This window comes from Trachurus trachurus, assembly GCF_905171665.1.
Source record: "Trachurus trachurus genome assembly, chromosome: 20".
NCBI classification, from domain to species: domain Eukaryota; kingdom Metazoa; phylum Chordata; class Actinopteri; order Carangiformes; family Carangidae; genus Trachurus; species Trachurus trachurus.
In genome coordinates this window covers 24,254,184-24,272,623 of record NC_139911.1, presented here as the reverse complement: position 1 = coordinate 24,272,623, position 18,440 = coordinate 24,254,184, and the positions used below count along the sequence as shown (strand labels likewise).

Sequence of the window (18,440 nt, the reverse complement as noted above, 5' to 3'; positions counted from 1 at the left end):
CGGTGGAACAATTTCTCATGTCGGGGCTTCAATACAAGAGGGACATTACAGACGAGCAGTATGGAGGTATTTGGATGTTTTTTGGTGTGTCTTTTTGGACGAAGAAAGTTGGTATCCATTGACAACCATTATATGGACAAATACTGCTGCGCGGACCCCCCCGTAACTCAGAGAAGGCACGGAGGACTCTGAAAATTCAAAATTCTCACAGCTCTTAGTCAACATCAGGGTGAGTAGATAATGAGTGAAATTTGAATTTTGGGTGAACTATCCCTTTAACAGTTTGGACTCTGTTCCTCAGCAGACTGACTCAGCTGTTCTGTTGTGTGATTGGTTTTTTCCAGTCTGGGTTCTTCGGGCTGCAGAGCGGGCAGGGCTGCTCGACCTGCGACTGCCATCAGTCTGGATCTGTGTCAGAGTCGTGTGATGACGAGGGGCTCTGCCGGTGTGTGGAGGGGGTGGGCGGAGCCAAGTGTGACCGCTGTAGTCACGGTTACTATGGATTCCATGGAAGCGGGTGCACAGGTAACTCAACAGAAAACATAACCTGCTGCAACTGCTGATTGCTCTTGACTTTCCAAACTCTGACTGGCTGTGATGTGATGTGCTCCTCTCCCAGCATGCACCTGTCAACACACTGGTGGAAACTGCAACCCTGAGAGTGGAGAGTGCATCTGCCCTCCCCACACAGAGGGGGACACCTGTGAGAGGTGTCAGGCAGGTTACTGGGGTCACGACCCAAACACAGGCTGCAAGGTACACACACAAACACACATAAACACACATATATACACATAGAGAATATGGCAAGCAGATTTAACATTTAAAAGCTAAGTTTGACTATCCGGAATTAACATTGTAGATATCAACAACGTCTTTCTGACTGGTCGTAACTACATTTTGAATAGTTGGATTTTTTATTCAATAAATCTGTAATTCAGTTTTGCCGAGTCAAAAAGAACATTTCAGATCCACAACTACATTCTTCCTAGGACAAATGACGTCACTTTTGCCGTTCATGTGTATGGGGTTTGTCATTACAGATATCTACAATTCAGTTGCAGATATCCGCAATGTGAATTACGGATATCTGTAACTGAATTACGACTAGTACGAATTCCAGTTTGAGATATCTACAACGTCATTTCGCCTAGTCAAAACTTAAAGCAGAAGTGAGTGATATATTTGTGTTAATATAAGTCTTAAATAGTTATATCTTCCGACAGCAATCACTTACATAGAGTGTTTGGACTGAAACACGGGTCTCTCAGTCCCTCTGCTCTGCTCTGAGCCGAAGAGAAAACATTTATCGTATCCTACAGTTTTTATCCAATGAGGAGATAGAACGGCATGCAGGGCTGTGTGTGTGCAGCCAAGGAACGCCGTGAATGTGGTGACGTAGCGACGAGGACTGTTATGGTGCGTTCAAGGAAACTCGTATTTTTCCGACCGTGAAGTGGTACCAGTTCGATCTGGTACGAGTTCACCGGTCGGAAGTTACGAGTGGCCGTTATAGTGACTTTCACCGGTAAAACAGGTCGGAAAAACACGAGTGGGTTGTCTGGAACGCTACAAAGTCGTAAGTTGTGACTTGAAGCTGTAATTTACGATTTCAAAAGCCTGCCTGGAACGCAGCATTAGCGAAAACGACCGGATCACTCACTTCTGCTTTAATTTAAGATATCTGAAAAGGGACATGTAGATATCTTTAATTGAGGTGAATTAAAGATATCTTGAACTGGAATTATGACTAGTCAGAATCAAATTGTACATATCTCAAACTGGAATTCGTACTAGTAGTAATTCAGTTACAGATATCTGTAATTCACATTGCGGATATCTGCAACTGAATTGTAGATATCTGTAATGACAAACCCCATACACATGAACGGCAAAAGTGACGTCATTTGTCCTAGGAAGAATGTAGTTGCAGATATCTGAAATGTTCTTTTTGACTAGGCAAAACTGAATTACAGATATCTACAACACATATCCAGTCTGGCTTTTAAATGTTGAAATGGCTTGCCATACACAAATACACACATATACACACAGAGAACACAGCTGCAGGTGTGACATCATCTGTTCCTTGCTCCCTCCTCAGTCTTGCAGCTGCAGCGCGGCAGGAAGCTCCACCCACCAGTGTGACCTAGGCAACGGACAGTGTCACTGCAGAATCGGGTTCTCCGGCAGGTCGTGTGACAAGTGTGCACCTGGTTACCACGGTTACCCTGCATGCTCGGCGTGTCAGTGCGACATCGCGGGAACAGAAGAGAAGTTCTGCAACACAACACTGGGAGTGTGTGACTGTCAAGACACTGGAAAGTGTGAATGCAAGGTAACGTGTGTTAGTGTATCTCTGTAGTGACCTCTAGTGGCAGGTGAGGGGAACTACACAGAATCACTAATGTCTAGTGCTCAGAGCAGATCTGTGTGTATAATATGAGATAATCCTTTATTTGTCCCACAATGGGGAAATTTACCATTTTTGTATGTTTGTGTTTGTAACTCTGTGTCTATTCAGGTGGGGGTGTCAGGTCAGCGCTGTGAGGAGTGTGTCTCTGGTTGGTTCGGTTTGTCAGCTGCCAGTCCAGACGGATGCTCCCGGTGTTTCTGTTCCGGACTAAGTCAAGACTGTGAAGAACAGGGAGGACTCATAAGAATACCTGTAAGTACACAACCTACATCAATGTACACACACATTTACACATACAAACATGTAGCAACAGAAACATACACACAATGTTATAAACATTATAAAACGGGAAGGTGAAATCCGGCAATCTGATCACATATCACAGTTGTTAACTGTGATATAATGAGCGTATACCACAACTACTATTCTAAAGCCTTATCACAGCATATCACTCCGCGTCAGGGAAGTATGAACATGGATCTATTATAAGAACTTTGTTCGGAGAGGTGGGACTATTTTTTTTTTTTTTTTTTACCATAGGTAATACAGATAATATGTATTTCTGATTGAATAAAAACTACATGAAATCGATTGTGAATGAATGAATGAATGACCATCACCACTGTGGCCTATCCCATATGGAATTATAAGACACATTTAATGACAAATACAAGAAAAAAAGACTAGACCGTCCTTCCTGTTGGTGTTACCTGCCACACAGTTGTGACACTTAAATAAACAATTTAAAATTACTTTCAGTACTCAACTATATATCACTCTTCGTCTCGTTGCCCAAGCCTTTTCAAGAAATAAAGAAAATGCAAATATATTCAACTGAAAAAGATGTTTTAGCTTCTCAGCATTGTCTAACCACACAAATTCGTTATTTGGATCTACCTTACTAAACTATTTTTGTCTTATAGAGTCATAGAAAGGACAGATTCATATTGCTGTTATTGGTAACCGTTTTATAAAAGCAATACATCACTCCAGTCCGTGATATACGCTCATTGTACCACAGATAAGGGGCGTTGTGAATGGACAAAGAACGGCTGTCGTGATGTATTGCTTAAATATGTATGCACATACAGATGCAGTAACATCTCCGTCTCTTTCCCTCCCCCCCTCTCTCCCTGTCTTGCTCCACAGATGACCGTAGCTCCCAGTCCCACTGCGCTGTCAGTAGTCAGTCAGTCTAACCTGCAGGGTGTAGGATCTGGAGTCTACCAGCAGGAGAGCGACATGGTGCTGGACGCTCACCAGCTGGACAGCAGCAGCAGGCTGACCGGCCCCTTCTACTGGAGACTGCCCCCCCAGTTTGAAGGCAGCCAGGTAGGATGTTATGTACACATTTGTTTTCAGGGTTTTTCCTGGTGGTGTGTTTACTGACAACATGTAGTGGGAACATGAGTGCTGAAGAAGAGAAATTATAAACAACAGGACACGTTAGCTGGCCGGTATCCTAATGGTAACTGGTAGACTTTTATTGTGCGTTTGGCCAATTCTGAAGCAGTGATGGTAATAATGAAGTTGCTGCAGGTCACTCAGCATCACCAAAGATACTATATACTAATAAGATGACCCATGAGAAGCTGCTACAATGATATGAAATGGTATACACTTCCTGTCCCCTAAAGTGGGCGTGGTCACACACACCCCCACCACCACCTTGCGCTCCTAAAGTGGGCGTGGTCACTGTCCCCCCACCTTGTGCTGTAAACGTGTGTGGATTTATAAAAGTTGTCAGTAGACAAAAGTGAGATATTTATATTTTCTTATAATAACATTAAATATTCACACAGTTAACAGTCATATTTAACATGATGAAATGTTAAAAATAATTAGCACGGGTATTTGTTTGACGTTGCCTAGGAGATCTGTGCCAAATCTTGCGAAGAGTGTGTTGTTCAGTCTGAAAATTGCCATTTTTGTGTCAAAATCGCCCCCCCCCTAAAGTGCCCCCTGGGAGCCAAAATGCACGTTAAAGTGCCCTCTAGGAGCCAAAACGTGTGCTAAAGTGACCTCATGTGGGCCAAAACGTGTGCTAAAGTGACCTCATGTGGGCCAAAACGTGTGCTAAAGTGCCCTCTTCAGTGGCGACGACGCGCTATATGTGCCCTTTTTTTTCCTTTTCGCCCCTGCCCTTCAAAAAGTCTGTGCACGCCACTGCTCTCGCCATCTCTCCTTTCAAAATAAATGTGCAAAAAGCCTGAAAAAAAACAAAAAACACTGAGCCGTGGGCTAGTGGTGGTAAGACATTTGGCGATGGCGGCTACCACCAAATTCTCTATGCGGGAAAAGCCTTGGTCATGAATGATGGATGTCATTGTGTACTGTATTGTGTGTTTTGTGTAGCTCCTGTCATATGGCGGCCTGCTGTCTTACGTCGTCGCCTTCTACGCTGAGGATGCTTTAGGACTGTCCAATCAGGAGCCTCAGGTGCTGATGAGGGGCGGGACTCTGAGGAAGCTTGTCATATACACTGACATGGAGGCGCCTAGCAACGGCATCCACACTCAGCACGACGTCAGGATGACAGAGGTACGACTTCGAGGGACGACAACAAACCAAATACAGAACCATGTGGCAGTTAATTCTAATGTGTGTGTGTGTTTGTGTGTTACAGCATAAATGGAAGTATTTTAACTCGGTGTCAGAAAAGGCGGTGAGTCACGCTGACTTCATGTCCGTCCTCAGTAACGTCCAGTACATCATCATTAAAGCCTCATATGGGACCAGACTGCACCAGAGCAGGTACAAGTTCACACACACACACACACACACACACACACACACACACACACACACACACACACACACACACACATGCACATACACAATACTGTTCTCTAGTTTCATGATATTCCATGAAACCTCATGTCATCTTTTGTCTGTGTTATTGTGTAAAGGATCTCCAATATCACCATGGAGATGGCAGTGGAGGCCGACTTAGAGGAGGAATCGGAGGTGGGAGGGGGCGTGGCCAGACTGATTGAGTCTTGTGCCTGTCCACCTGGACACAGTGGACTGTCATGTCAGGTAATGGACAAGTTTTAACTGCAATCACTGTGTCACCACACTAATAAAAGCACTATGATTATGAATGTGTTCACCAGCAGGGAGCAAAATACACATCAACACAACTAGTATAAAGTAAAGGTGAATGCACAGATACTGGTCCATTTATCTAACGTAGCATTGAACTAGTAGGAATTTAAATGCTAGAGTGTCATTTGTAATAAAAAAAAAAGATTAGAAGTAACTTAAAGGGACAACGAGGAGTTGTTGAAAAGCGAAGCGTTTTCACACTACATTATGAGCCTCCGCGCGCACTGTAAAATTCTTTTGACCGGCGCAAGACAGACTCATGTTTTCATTCATCAAGAATTAAAGTCAGAGGTTGGAAGACGATCACATACCGTCGTAGTTCCGACCATAAACGGCGATTCAGCTGCGTTATTCTCATGACTCGTTGCGAAACCGAAAGTAAGGAAACGCTGGTCGGCTCGACCAGCATCTCCGCCACCACTAATAATAACAAAATAACGATAGAGACAGAACGATATATTTATCGAAAATGGAGCCATTAACAAGTGTGGGTAGCGGAGATTCATCCACATTAACGTGAGACTTTTTTATAACCGAATAGAAACTCCTCGTTGTCCCTTTAAACATTTGGTATCGATGACAATTAATGACTTATATTCAAGTTTCAAACAATATTTCAAACACTTCCCCTGGTGGATTAATAATTGGTCATATTTTACAAAATATTTTATAATTAGTAATGTATATTAACTGTATTTGATTTTACACATTAATAGTGTTGTGAAATTAATGAATGCATAATAATCGTGATAATCGTAACACCGTGATTATTTCTCTTACAATAATCGTACCAAAAAAATCTATTATCGTGACAAAATGATTTGAATGATCAGGTCACGATCAATAAACGCTTTCAGCAAAAGATGATCGAGGAGGATTACAACATTACTGCTGTACAATCAAAATACTTCCAAAAAGAACAGAAATGACATCACATCCCATAGCTCACATGTCTGTCTCTCTGTCCTCTGTGTCTCTGTCCTGTCTGTCTGTAGGAATGTGCACAGGGATTCTTCCGGCAGCCTCAGTCTGAGTTGTCGCCTCACAGTCGTAGGTCCATGTTGGTTGGTCCATGTGTTCCATGTCGCTGCAGCAACCACAGTGAAAGCTGTGACCCGGAGACTGGAGACTGTCAGGTAACAGAGAACACACACACTAACATCAGTATGTATGATACAGTCAGGTAAACAGACTGCAGAACATAGTCATTCAAGTCATTGAAGCGCATTAGATGTCAACATGTAGTGATGTCTTTATTTCTTCTTTTACAGGACTGTCAGCATAACACCAGTGGGCCGAGCTGTGGGTTGTGCGCCCAGGGGTATTATGGGAAAGTCAACGGCTCCATCAGTGACTGTTCGCTGTGTGCCTGCCCCTTACGGGAAAACAAGTAAGGCTGCTCACTGATTATTTATGATTTCATTTACATGATTTTTTTTTTGTTGACATATTTCATTCAAGAAAATGCAGGAGAACAGTGTACAGCACAAGGGACTGGGACATAAGGCATTTTCAGTTTTTTTCCCTCCATTTTTCCATCTCAGCTTAGGACCCCCATGGTCCTTCTGCCAACCCCCCCCCCCCCCCCCCCCCCCCCACAGACAACTTAGTTGTTGGTATCAGAAGCAGAGAAGAAAAATAAAAAATAAAAAAAGGGCGGAAATAAATGCATAAATAGAAGTTTAAAGCAGAAGTAAGCGGAATGTTTGTGTTAATATAAGTCTTAAATAGTTGTATCTTCCGACAGCAATCACTTATATAGAGTGTTTGGTCTGAAACACGGGTCTGTCAGTCACTCTGCTCTGCTGTAAGCCGAGGAGAAAACTTTCCTTGTATCCTACAACCTTCATCCAATGAGGAGAGAGAACGGCATAAAGGGGCGGTCCTCTCTGTGTGTGCAGCCAAGGGATGCGCGTGAATGTGGTGACGTAGGGACGAGGGCGGGGACTGCTAACTCCATCTGCTGACAGGAAGTTAGCCAAAACCACCGGATCGCTTACTTCTGCTTTAAGTAAATAGCCAAATAATCAAGAGAGTATACATGAACATAAAATAAGTGTACAGAATATAAAATAGAATAAATAAATAGATAAATAAATGAGCAAATATATAATGTACTATAAATGCCTATAAAAAAAATGCCCACTATATTAGTGCACCACCTTTATTGCACCTACCTCCATAGATGTGAAGATGAGGGACGGGACAGGCAACAGACAGGCACCAATACATCCAATACCAAACCGCAGACAGGATCAGGGGTCTCATTTATAAAACTGTGCGTGGGATCGTTACTAAAAGTGTACGTACGCCCAAAAGCCAAGTTTTGCGTGCGCCAGTAAATATTCAGACTTATAAAACCCAGCGTACGCACACTTGCAAGCAAACTTCCCTTTATAAATCACAGAGTTCCTACAAGTGTGCGCAGCTGAATCCGCTTCACGTTCCGCCCTGTACACGCCCTGTTTTAACCCTAGATGGTCAATGCAAACCACATGAATGCGATCTGCATGTAAATGAGCCTGACGTGCTCTTGTTCTGTCGCTGTTGTGAATTAGCTGCAGGTGTGAAAGTGGCGACGTGACGTGTTGCTGCAGCTGTTAACGGCGTCAGCGGCTCAGAGCGCACGCGGTGTTGTTTTGGTGCGCTGCCTCTCACATGCTGGACCCGATTCGGCACATAGTTACAACAATGACAACAGTTTTAATCTGAAACAAGTTATTAACCATTCATCATGGTCTCCCTCTCCTCCTTTCTCCTCCAGCGGTGCCGTGGTGCAGAATTACGCACGGGGCTCACCGCTGTATCATTTACAGTAATTAGACTGATCATAAAACTTTGAATCATTAGCGGAATCAGTTACATTCTGAGGAATGATCAAACATGACACTTCTCTTGATAAGAAGAAAACAGAATGTAACAATTGTGGGAACGATTACTGGATTTTTCCAGGGTTTGAGATTTAATTGACTCTCGATCATATGTTCACACAGTAGGAACATATAGTTATTTACACCATGTATTTATCCCATGCAGCCGCGGCGTCCTCTCCTCCTCCTGCGCTCTGGGAGTGGACAATATGACGGAGAGATGGTGGTGATTAAATATAGAGAAGGAATTTTGATTTTGAATTTTATGTTAGATTTTAAGAAGATGTTTCTGAAACACCAGTCCGATGCAAAATAAGGGCGCTGTTGAATTAAATCACCGTGGCAACATGGATCTAACGCATACGGGTTGAAATTAAATGTGTGACGGCCGATAATAAAAACATAATCGTTCTTCTCAATCATCATTTCCTGAGTCTGACTTCAGTTCACCACCACACCGTCTGTGTCGCCAATTCCCCTTTTCCTCCAAACCAGGCGTACGCATGGGTCAGAGTTTGCTTAGAGCTGCGCACATTCTCCCGTCAAGTTTGTTTTTTATAGATCACAACCTTGGCGTAAAAAGTCACGTACGCCACTTTCAGGCCCCGTTTTGTGCGTACGCAACGGTTATAAATGAGACCCCAGAACATTGCACTACTGAAAAAGGAAGAGGAAGCCGGACAGAATAACTTATTAATGGTTGCCAATTGTTTATGTGATTAAATTGTATTTCATCAATTTATATTTGTGTTTACCTGCAGCTTCAGTCCCACCTGTGTGTCAGAGGGAGCGTTTGGTGATTTCCGCTGCACCGGCTGTCAGAGGGGATATGAGGGGAGATACTGTGAGAGGTGAGTGATGACATCACCACCACAGAAGTACCATCACTTTGTTAACTATTTTTTCTACAATACAACTTTTATTTTCAGTGAATTTGCTAAAAAAGTGTGTTCATTCTGTTAGTGTTATACATGAAAACTGTGTGATTATACACTATATAGTGGCATCCAAGGGACATTACAATGGGATTTACACTGTGCGCTGTCATCCTGCAGGTGTTCTGTTGGTTACCATGGGAACCCCTCAACGCCGGACGGGAGGTGTTCACAGTGTAACTGCAGCGAGTGGGGCTCCAAACACCCGCTGTGTGACGCACTGACCGGGCAGTGTGAGTGTAAGGCCGGGGTCAAGGGTCAGACATGTGACCAGTGTGAGGACAGACACGTTCAGCAGGGAGGAGAGTGTGTGTGTGAGTAACGGCAACATGACCAACAGATGGAGACACACCAGTGCTCGAATGATGCGGGTTATCAGAGGTGATGTGTGTTTGTGTGTGTTTGTTTTGACACACAGCATGTGATGACGACTGCACCGGCGTTCTGCTGGACGACCTGGACCTGTTACACAACCACTTCCTGTCCGTTAACCTGAGCGGTCTCGCTGTCGCTCCGTATCGCCAGCTGGTGCTGCTAGAGAACCACACCAGAGAGATTCAGGTACAAACACATCAACACACAACACTGGTGTCAGTGTTGTGTCCAATTAGAGCACTGGAAAAGAGAGTAACGACACCACCATTGACTCCCGTGGTAAGGGTTTTGCTCCCCTAGTGGCAGGATATGGGTATTGGCCCAGAAAACCCATTCACTCCAATGTATGTGTGTTGCCCACTTGCTTGTAAATTGATGAAAACTGCCGTGTTTTTGTTTTTAGGTGTCTTGGTCATATCAAATTATACATATAATTTGTTTATTACAAAATGTAGATTGAAACATTCATGTAGAAAACTGTTTTTTTTTAATTTACTCGCCTATGTGTTAGGCTACTGTTTATCTGTAAAGGATCCTCAATGATGCTATTAATGTGGGTGATCTATAAATGTCCTTAAATTATTGAAAATACCACACTTGCTCATTCACCAACAATGGAGATGTCAGTTCTTGGGCACTTTTCCATACTTCCATTGAACCAATGCGTGTCGTTACTCTCTTTTCCAGTGCTCTATGTCCAATGTGCCCACTGCCCAGTGATGTTTGATGATTTGTTGGAGCCTTGTCACAGTGTGGTCAAATAAAGTAACATGTTACTTGTGTATTTGTCCAGCAGACGCTTTCAGAGAACAGCTCTGTCACTTTCCACTTGTCCAAAGTGGAGGACGAATTAAATCAACTGACCTCTGACCTCAGTGCTATACTGCAGCAGGTAGGCATGGCTCACTGTGGGAAAGACTTATACATCTGGTTTTTTATGTTAAGCTGCTTCATTCATAGAATACAGTGTTGTCTGGAAGTGCAGATTATAATATATGAAACAGTGTCATCTGCAAACATACATACATTAACTCCTGTACGCATAAATCTTATCATATTAAAGGTCCAATGTGTAATAATTGTCAAGGTTTATTGGCAAAATCTGAATACTACCCATGAATATATTTGTATAAGTGTATAATCGCTATAAAATAAAATGCCTTTGGTTTTCATAGCCTTATAATTCCTCTTTTATATATACATATAGCAAGGGTCTTGCTTTAGAGAGTTTCGCCATCGTGCGCCGCCATGTTTGTACAGTAGCCCAAATGGAAAATCCAGCCAATCAGAGAGCACGTTTCAAGAGTTTTGCGTTCATAAATAAACCTAGGAAGAAGAAGGAGGAAGGAAACATCAAACATGTGGTAAAATGGTTTAGATCTTCACCTCATCGCTCCATGCTCCTGAAATACTCCACGCCACTGTCCGTGGGGTGAGTGAGAGCGAGTGAGCGCTGCAAACTAGAGTCTGAACGATAGATATCACAGTTTTCCCCCCATTTTACACACTGGACCTTTAAATACAATAAATACAACAGTATTGCTTACAAATATAAATGACAGTTTAAGTCATACACACAACAGCATCATCTACAAATAGATTATGATATTAAATCTGCACAGTTCTGTGTTCATTACCAGTTTTCTATACCTGCTGAGTTTGTGGGAGTTGCCTAATGACGGCCATATTTTTCTCTCTTCTATTTGGCAAGGTAACAAATCTGTCCAATGATGTTGTAAAAGCGGATGTGTCTGCCAACAACAGCCTTTCCCAGGGTGCACTGCTGCTAGGGAACATCCACAACCTTCAAGAGAACATCAAAGGTAAACAACAACATGAACGTTCACTACAGCAAAACTATGAAATCACTGATGTGTCTTAGAGATGGAATGATGAATGATGAGAACTAATGTTTGATGTGATGACTTCTGATTGGTCCAGTGCTGCAGAGTGAGGTGGGGGAACTGAACCAGACCACAGAGCAGAAGGTTGAATCGGCCAATCAGACGCATCTTCTGGATGAGATGGAGTTCATGTTGGAGGCCATAAGAGGTGTCAATCTGACGGCCGCCATCACTGCAGCCAATGAGGAGCTCAGGTGTGTATTTAAGGGGAGACACTACAGGTGAATAGGGTAAAAAAAAAAAAAATCTAACAGATATCACCATGAAACTTCCCAAGTTTATCACTTAAATTAAGACAAATATTTTTTGTATTACAAGTTTTGTCAAAATTATATTTAAATATGTAAATGAGGCAATATCTGATGAAATATGTGCAAATGTGCAAACATTTCCAGAACCGAAATCTGAAACATGGATAAAGCCCCTTTCAAAATTCTTGTTTTATTTTGTTGACATATTAGAGTCAGAAGTTTTTACAGAGGGGATTTTGGATATCTCTTTTCATCACTTTGTAAATGAGAAAATACTGTCACCATCAGCCCTAGAAAATCCAGTTTCTCCATGTTTTTAGGAATAAAATGTTGTATAAATCAGGCTATGAATGATATATCAACAATCCCCTCTGTAAAAACCTTCAGAATATAGAAAGGGATCGAACTGGAAGGTTTGGTGTCTTTAAGTGCTGCTGAAGTTGAGATTTCTAGCTCAGAGTCTGAGGAAAAACTCAGACAACAGGCACAGCACAGTATGTCACAGTAGCATGTTAACTTTCTGTGAATTTAGGAGAAATCTATTGACGAAAGGAGACAAAATGACATAAAATAACCATCTTAATGTGGATGTTCTACCATTTATATTGATTTTTCTGAAAGAATACGTGTTAAGGAAGAAAAATAGGCCAAAAGCTCAAAATTGATCTGTGCATTTTTGCCTGTAGTGTCTCGCCTGACACAAATGACACATTTCTGTTTCAACACAACCCTCATCAGCCAGTTTTATTTTTGTTTTGTTTTTACTCTGTTTTTTTGTTTTGTTAAGAATAAATGTTTGACATGTTCAGAGTGTAACCCCCCCCCTCTCTCTCTCTCTACAGTCTATCAGAGTCTGTCCTGCAGTCCCAGCAGGTGGACCTTGTGTCCAGCAGGGAGGTGCTGGACAGCAGACTCCACCTCGTCTCCACTTCCCTCAGCGCTTCTACGGAAACTCTACAAAATGCACACACACACCTGAACAACTCTGCACAGCGTAACACTCAGACACACACTCTGCTGGACACTTCACAAACTCTGCTGCACCAATACCAGGTAACACACACATCCCAACAGACAGGCAACACAAACCTGCAGATAAATAAATACCAGTTTATCTTCAGATAAACACACTGCAACATTTGGACAGATTTTTTCCTGTTTTTTATTCTCTCCCTCTCCTTCTCTGTCCTTCCCTCCCTCCCTCCCTCTCTCCAGTCTGTCCATCAGAACCTGAGTGTAGAGTGTCAGTCTGTGGATGGATTCATGGAGGAGAGTGAGCTGCTGCTGAACGACACCATCAGTCTGACGGAGGAGTTATTAAACACATCTGGAGTAAGACAATCAACCATACTCATAATATGATAATGTTATTAAAACTAATGATAATAAATGATAATAAATGAACACTACCTGTTGTAACCATCAGGTGGTGGAGGCTCTGGGCAGTCAGCTGGACCAGTGGCGCCCCCTGCTGAGGAAGCAGGTGGACAGTCTGGTTGGTAGACTGAAGAGGACAGACGCTCTGGAGAAGGTTTACCGTGCAGAGAGCCACGCCCAGCTGCTGCAGAGCCACACCCACTCCATGCACAGGTAATGTGTGTGTGTGTGTGCGTGTGTGTGTGTGTGTGTGTGTGTGTGTGTGTGTGTGTGTGTGTGTGTGTGTGTGTGTGTGTGTGTGTGTGAGAGTTTAAAGGGATATTTCAACATATTTTATAGTCATAGCAGTAGGTTCATTACCTTTTAATTGTCAGTGCAGGCTGTTTTTAGATCAGCAGGGCAGAGACGTGAGCTGCTCAGCTATCGTAACGGAGGCTCATGGTATTTCCACGTTTCCCTCATCAAACTAAATACACAATCCAACAACTCCAAAACACTCTGGTGGACAAGTTGTGACCTGCACATTCACCACGCTATGAGATAATGATGTATAATTATGTAACATTACGACACATGAAGCAAATACTCAGAACTACTTGCGCTTTTGAAATCACCCGTGTCTGGAATGTAGTTTCAGCTACACATTTGCCTCGAAAACAACTCTGTCTCGTAATGTTCCATTATTATTTCATAGCGTGGTGAATATGCAGGTTACAACTTGTCCACCAGAGTGTTTTGGAGTTGTTGGATTGTGTATTTAGTTTGATGAGGGAAACGTGGAAATACTGTGCAGCTCGCATCTCTGCCCTGCCGATCTAAAAACAGCTTGCACCGACAATTAAAGGCAATGACCCTACACCTAATACTATAGGGATTATGGCAATAGGCGAATTTGCCAAAATGTTGAAATATCCCTTTAATAAAACAGTAACTCGAGCTCTCCTCTCTCTCTTCTCTCTCAGCTCTCTGTCGTCGGTGTGTAACATGTCTCAGAATGGCAGCCGATTGGCTCAGCTGGACTCTGACATGACGGAACAAGTGGACTCGGCCCAGCAGCTGGCCTCGGTGGCCCACGCCGCCGCCTCCCTCGCCCTCAACCTGGTACTGACGCGTTCCGCCTGGAAGCACTGTGTCACTTGATGACTCCATGAACTAGTGGCATCTTTTCTCACATGTCTAATCTGTTCCAGACCGTCCAATCAGAGCAGCCGCTGTCAGAGGAGGGCAAGGCCCAACTGAACACCAGCTCTGTCATTTTACAAGAAAGTCAACGGATCAACAAGACGGCTGAAGGTGTGTTGACCTGGGGGGCGATGTAAGATGAACAAACTTCATCTGACTGACATTATTTTAGAGATTGAGACATAACAAGTGTCTGTCTCTCTCCTAGACCTGCATCAGAACATCTCCATGGTAACCAGCAGACTGGGAGTGGTCAGAGAGAGCGTCCGTAACTCCAGCCTCCTCCTCCGTCAGCCAATCACAGAGCTGCACAGCCTCTCTAACAGTGAGATATCTCAGCCACCGCCTTCTCTAACACTGATGATCATATGTGTTAAAGGGATAGTTCACCCAAAATTCAAATTTCACTTATTATCTACTCACCCTCATGTCGACTAAGAGCTGTGAGAATTTTCAGAGTCCTCCGTGGCTTCTCTGAGTTACGGGGGGGTCCGCGCAGCAGTATTTGTCCATATAATGGTTGTCAATGGATACCAACTTTCTTCGTCCAAAAAGACACACCAAAAAACATCCAAATACCTCCACACTGCTCGTCTGTAATGTCCCTCTGGTATTGAAGCCCCGACATGAGAAATTGTTCCGCCGGTCAGTGACAGTTGCACTGACACAGGAAGAGCAGTGAACTGAGACACTGGGAGCTTCCGCTACAAACAAGCTTAAAATATAGACTTATTTAATTTTTTTTCGGAACAATTTCTCATGTCGGGGCTTCAATACCAGAGGGACATTACAGACGAGCAGTATGGAGGTATTTGGATGTTTTTTGGTGTGTCTTTTTGGACGAAGAAAGTTGGTATCCATTGACAACCATTATATGGACAAATACTGCTGCACGGACCCCCCCGTAACTCAGAGAAGGAACGGAGGACTCTGAAAATTCTCCCAGCTCTTAGTCGACATGAGAGTGAGTAGATAATGAGTGAAATTTGAATTTTGGGTGAACTATCCCTTTAATGTACATTATGTTGACGTATCGACCTCTGTTTTCCATCAGGTTCCTCCACGTTACTGCAGCAGGCTCAGTCTCAGGCTGCAGTGGCGCAGTCCGACCTGCAGGGTGCACTGCGTCAACTCCGCAGACTCAAAGATCAGCTCCAGGATTCTTCTTCTGTGGTGGAAAACGCCAACGCTACAGTGAAGGAGACGAACCAGCTGGTGACTCGCACACAATCTACAGGTCTGTGTGCAGTGATTAACCCGACTCAGATAGACTCAACAGATAGAATCAATCAAAAGAGAGACTAATAATTGTTTTCTTTTTGCTCAGCCAATGAGGCACAGCGTAAGCTCGAGGAGGCGGAGCAGCGCACGGAGCGCCTGATGGAGCACATCAAGCCGCTGAGCATGCTGGGAGAAACGCTGAGCAGGAACCTGTCTGACATCAGAGAGCTGATCGATCAGGCCCGAAGACAGGCTGCATCGGTACATACACAACAGACTGAGAAACACACACACACACCTGGCTTTAAATGTTCTGATCATTTAAAGGAATTTTTCAACATTTTGGCAAATTGGCCCATTGCCATAATCCCTATAGTCATAGCAGTAGGTTCGTTACCTTTAATTGTCGGTGCAAGCTGTTTTTAGAACGGCGGAGCAGAGCCGTGAGCTGCTCAGAGCTACGCTACGGAGGCTCATGGGATTTCATGGTTTCCCTCATCAAACTCATCAAATACACAATCCAACAACTCCACAACGCTCTGGTGGACAAGTTGTGATCTGCACATTCACCACGCTATGAGATAATAACACAACGTTACCAGACAGAGTTGTTTTAGAGGGAAATTCGTGCAAAACCGCTGATGCGTGTTTCCTTCAGGGACAGTTTTTCAGCAGCAGTCTCTGTATTTCCCTCTAAAACAACTCTGTGTGGTAACGTTCTGTTATTATCTCATAGCGTGGTGAATGTGCAGATCACAACTTGTCCACCAGAGCGTTGTGGAGTTATTGGATTGTGTATTTGATGAGTTTGATGAGGGAAACCAAGAAATCCCATTAGCCTCCGTAGTGTAGCTCTGCTCCGCCGTTCTAAAAATAGCTTGCACCGACAATTAAATGTAACAAACCTACTGCTATGACTATAGGGATTATGGCAATGGGACAATTTGCCAAAATGTTGAACTATCCCTTTAAGATGGTGACTTTGAATGGTGTATGTTAATGATAATGACAAAGATGATAATGATTTTGATGATGTCATCAGATTAAGGTGGCGGTGCAGGCAGACAGAAACTGTGTTCGATCCTACAGACCACAGATTCAGTCCAGTAACTTCAACACTCTGAGTCTGGTCTTGAAGACGTCCAGTCCAGACAACCTGCTGTTCTATCTGGGCAGCAACTCCACGGTATGACACACACACACATAGAGTCTCCAGTAATGATTTCACAGTGAAGCTTTTGGAATTTTGGGTAATGTTAGGGGCGGTGAGGAGTTCACTGCCCTATGAATTCTCAGTATAAATGGTAAGCGTGTGAATGTGTTGTGTGCACTCAGGTGGACTTCATGGCCGTAGAGACGTACCGGGGGAAGGTGTCTCTTGTGTGGGACATCGGTTCAGGCAGCACCAGACTGGACTTCCCTGGCCTGGATATCACCAACAACAGGTGGACCAGAATCAATGCAACACGGTAATTACTTTTTACTTTGAAGTTTTCAATTATGCAAAAACATAGAACTCATTGCAACATGGTAATTACATGAGTCTATGATCAGGGAACATCACATGATCAAAACTGCAGAACAGGAGCTACCATCAGTTATGATGTTGATGTTAGTGAGGGGGCTGGTGAAGTGTGGCCTACTCTCTTTTCACATGTTTTATGAGTGTGAACATGAAATAATTCCTGGAACAGGAACAGTCCAGTCAGAGCCTCACGCTGTCTTTCACTGAGGCCGAAGCTTCTGTTGTTCATAGGTTTTCTGACCAGATTTTGCATAATCGATTGGATCAGATCTTGAAAATGGGTTGTTCAAAACCAGAAACAGATTCTGAGATCAGATTAGATCATGTAATCCAATTTTGGTTTTAATCTGAATCAAACCTTCAGTTTGTGTTGTTCAGAACTTTTTAGTAGCATCGGGATAACTTTGATCCAAAATATCAGGATTATTCTGATCCCAGCAGTCAGGTGGATTCAAGGTGGATTTCAGGAACAAGATGTGATTTAAAGTAAATTCAAACTGGTCAAATAAACAATATTTATAATGTAGGATATATATATTGATTTATATTTTGCACCTGATTCTTAAACCATAACAATGATTAGTAAATAAAGTTAACCTTTGATTATTCTACAATTGAATCACTTTTCTCCAACTACTTTTCCCCAAACAGAATTTGATGAAATTTTAATTTTGAAATTTTAAATTATAATTTGAAACTTATGGTAAAATATTTACAATGTATTTGACTAATGTAGTGTATATTTACTTTTTCTTTTTAATTTATTTTAACGGCCAGACCAGATGGAGTCTGGCTGTTTAAAAGACACTGAACAACAAAGAGCACAGAAAACAATACTTACACCCCATTTTCAAATAAACACACTTTGAGTGAGCCCATGCTGCTGTTCTACCTGGTTTTTATCTACCTATCAGCCTTCAGAGTGACACAGTCACATTTAAAGCACTCATTATCCAGATTTGGTAATCTTGAAAAGTTTGAATCTGGATCAGACTGATCCAACTTTGCTTTGAACAACTGTGATAAAAGTAAGACGGATTACATGATCCTGGGATAGCACTTCTTTAATTCTCATTTTGTTGTCATGAAGAACCTTTTGAGCCCTTGGCCTCCTTCTCTGCCTCAGATTTTCTGATTTTCTCAAATTTTTGGAAAGTCACATCATGTTTTTTAGATAGTATACAAATTGCCCTAGAACCTTCTTTAGATGATGGAGACACATCAAACCGGTTCACCTACTTCACTAGCTTTTGTTGCGCTGGGTTTATTTGAGTCC

General features: G+C 42.9%; 2 protein-coding genes across 2 annotated transcripts in view; one reads left to right on the top strand and one right to left on the bottom strand.

The window, feature by feature from the left end:
* Positions 1 to 18,440, bottom strand: part of tubb6 (tubulin, beta 6 class V) — a 403,096-nt gene that overhangs the window by 151,645 nt on the left and 233,011 nt on the right. The gene's annotated exons all lie outside the window — the stretch shown is intronic.
* The window catches only part of lama1 (laminin, alpha 1), a gene marked incomplete at both ends in the record, with an annotated part of 60,384 nt that overhangs the window by 33,574 nt on the left and 8,370 nt on the right, over positions 1 to 18,440 (top strand). Inside the window, 26 exons of the mRNA XM_083995331.1 lie at positions 345 to 525; positions 620 to 756; positions 2,105 to 2,338; positions 2,525 to 2,668; positions 3,566 to 3,748; positions 4,772 to 4,957; positions 5,043 to 5,170; positions 5,326 to 5,455; positions 6,520 to 6,660; positions 6,796 to 6,914; positions 9,156 to 9,245; positions 9,450 to 9,643; positions 9,748 to 9,890; positions 10,498 to 10,596; positions 11,416 to 11,527; positions 11,646 to 11,802; positions 12,702 to 12,912; positions 13,075 to 13,191; positions 13,286 to 13,449; positions 14,199 to 14,337; positions 14,427 to 14,529; positions 14,627 to 14,743; positions 15,473 to 15,655; positions 15,746 to 15,900; positions 16,682 to 16,825; positions 16,975 to 17,108. Coding sequence (XP_083851457.1) covers positions 345 to 525; positions 620 to 756; positions 2,105 to 2,338; positions 2,525 to 2,668; positions 3,566 to 3,748; positions 4,772 to 4,957; positions 5,043 to 5,170; positions 5,326 to 5,455; positions 6,520 to 6,660; positions 6,796 to 6,914; positions 9,156 to 9,245; positions 9,450 to 9,643; positions 9,748 to 9,890; positions 10,498 to 10,596; positions 11,416 to 11,527; positions 11,646 to 11,802; positions 12,702 to 12,912; positions 13,075 to 13,191; positions 13,286 to 13,449; positions 14,199 to 14,337; positions 14,427 to 14,529; positions 14,627 to 14,743; positions 15,473 to 15,655; positions 15,746 to 15,900; positions 16,682 to 16,825; positions 16,975 to 17,108 — 3,845 coding nt within the window. The remainder of the gene's footprint in view (positions 1 to 344; positions 526 to 619; positions 757 to 2,104; positions 2,339 to 2,524; positions 2,669 to 3,565; positions 3,749 to 4,771; positions 4,958 to 5,042; positions 5,171 to 5,325; positions 5,456 to 6,519; positions 6,661 to 6,795; positions 6,915 to 9,155; positions 9,246 to 9,449; positions 9,644 to 9,747; positions 9,891 to 10,497; positions 10,597 to 11,415; positions 11,528 to 11,645; positions 11,803 to 12,701; positions 12,913 to 13,074; positions 13,192 to 13,285; positions 13,450 to 14,198; positions 14,338 to 14,426; positions 14,530 to 14,626; positions 14,744 to 15,472; positions 15,656 to 15,745; positions 15,901 to 16,681; positions 16,826 to 16,974; positions 17,109 to 18,440) is intronic.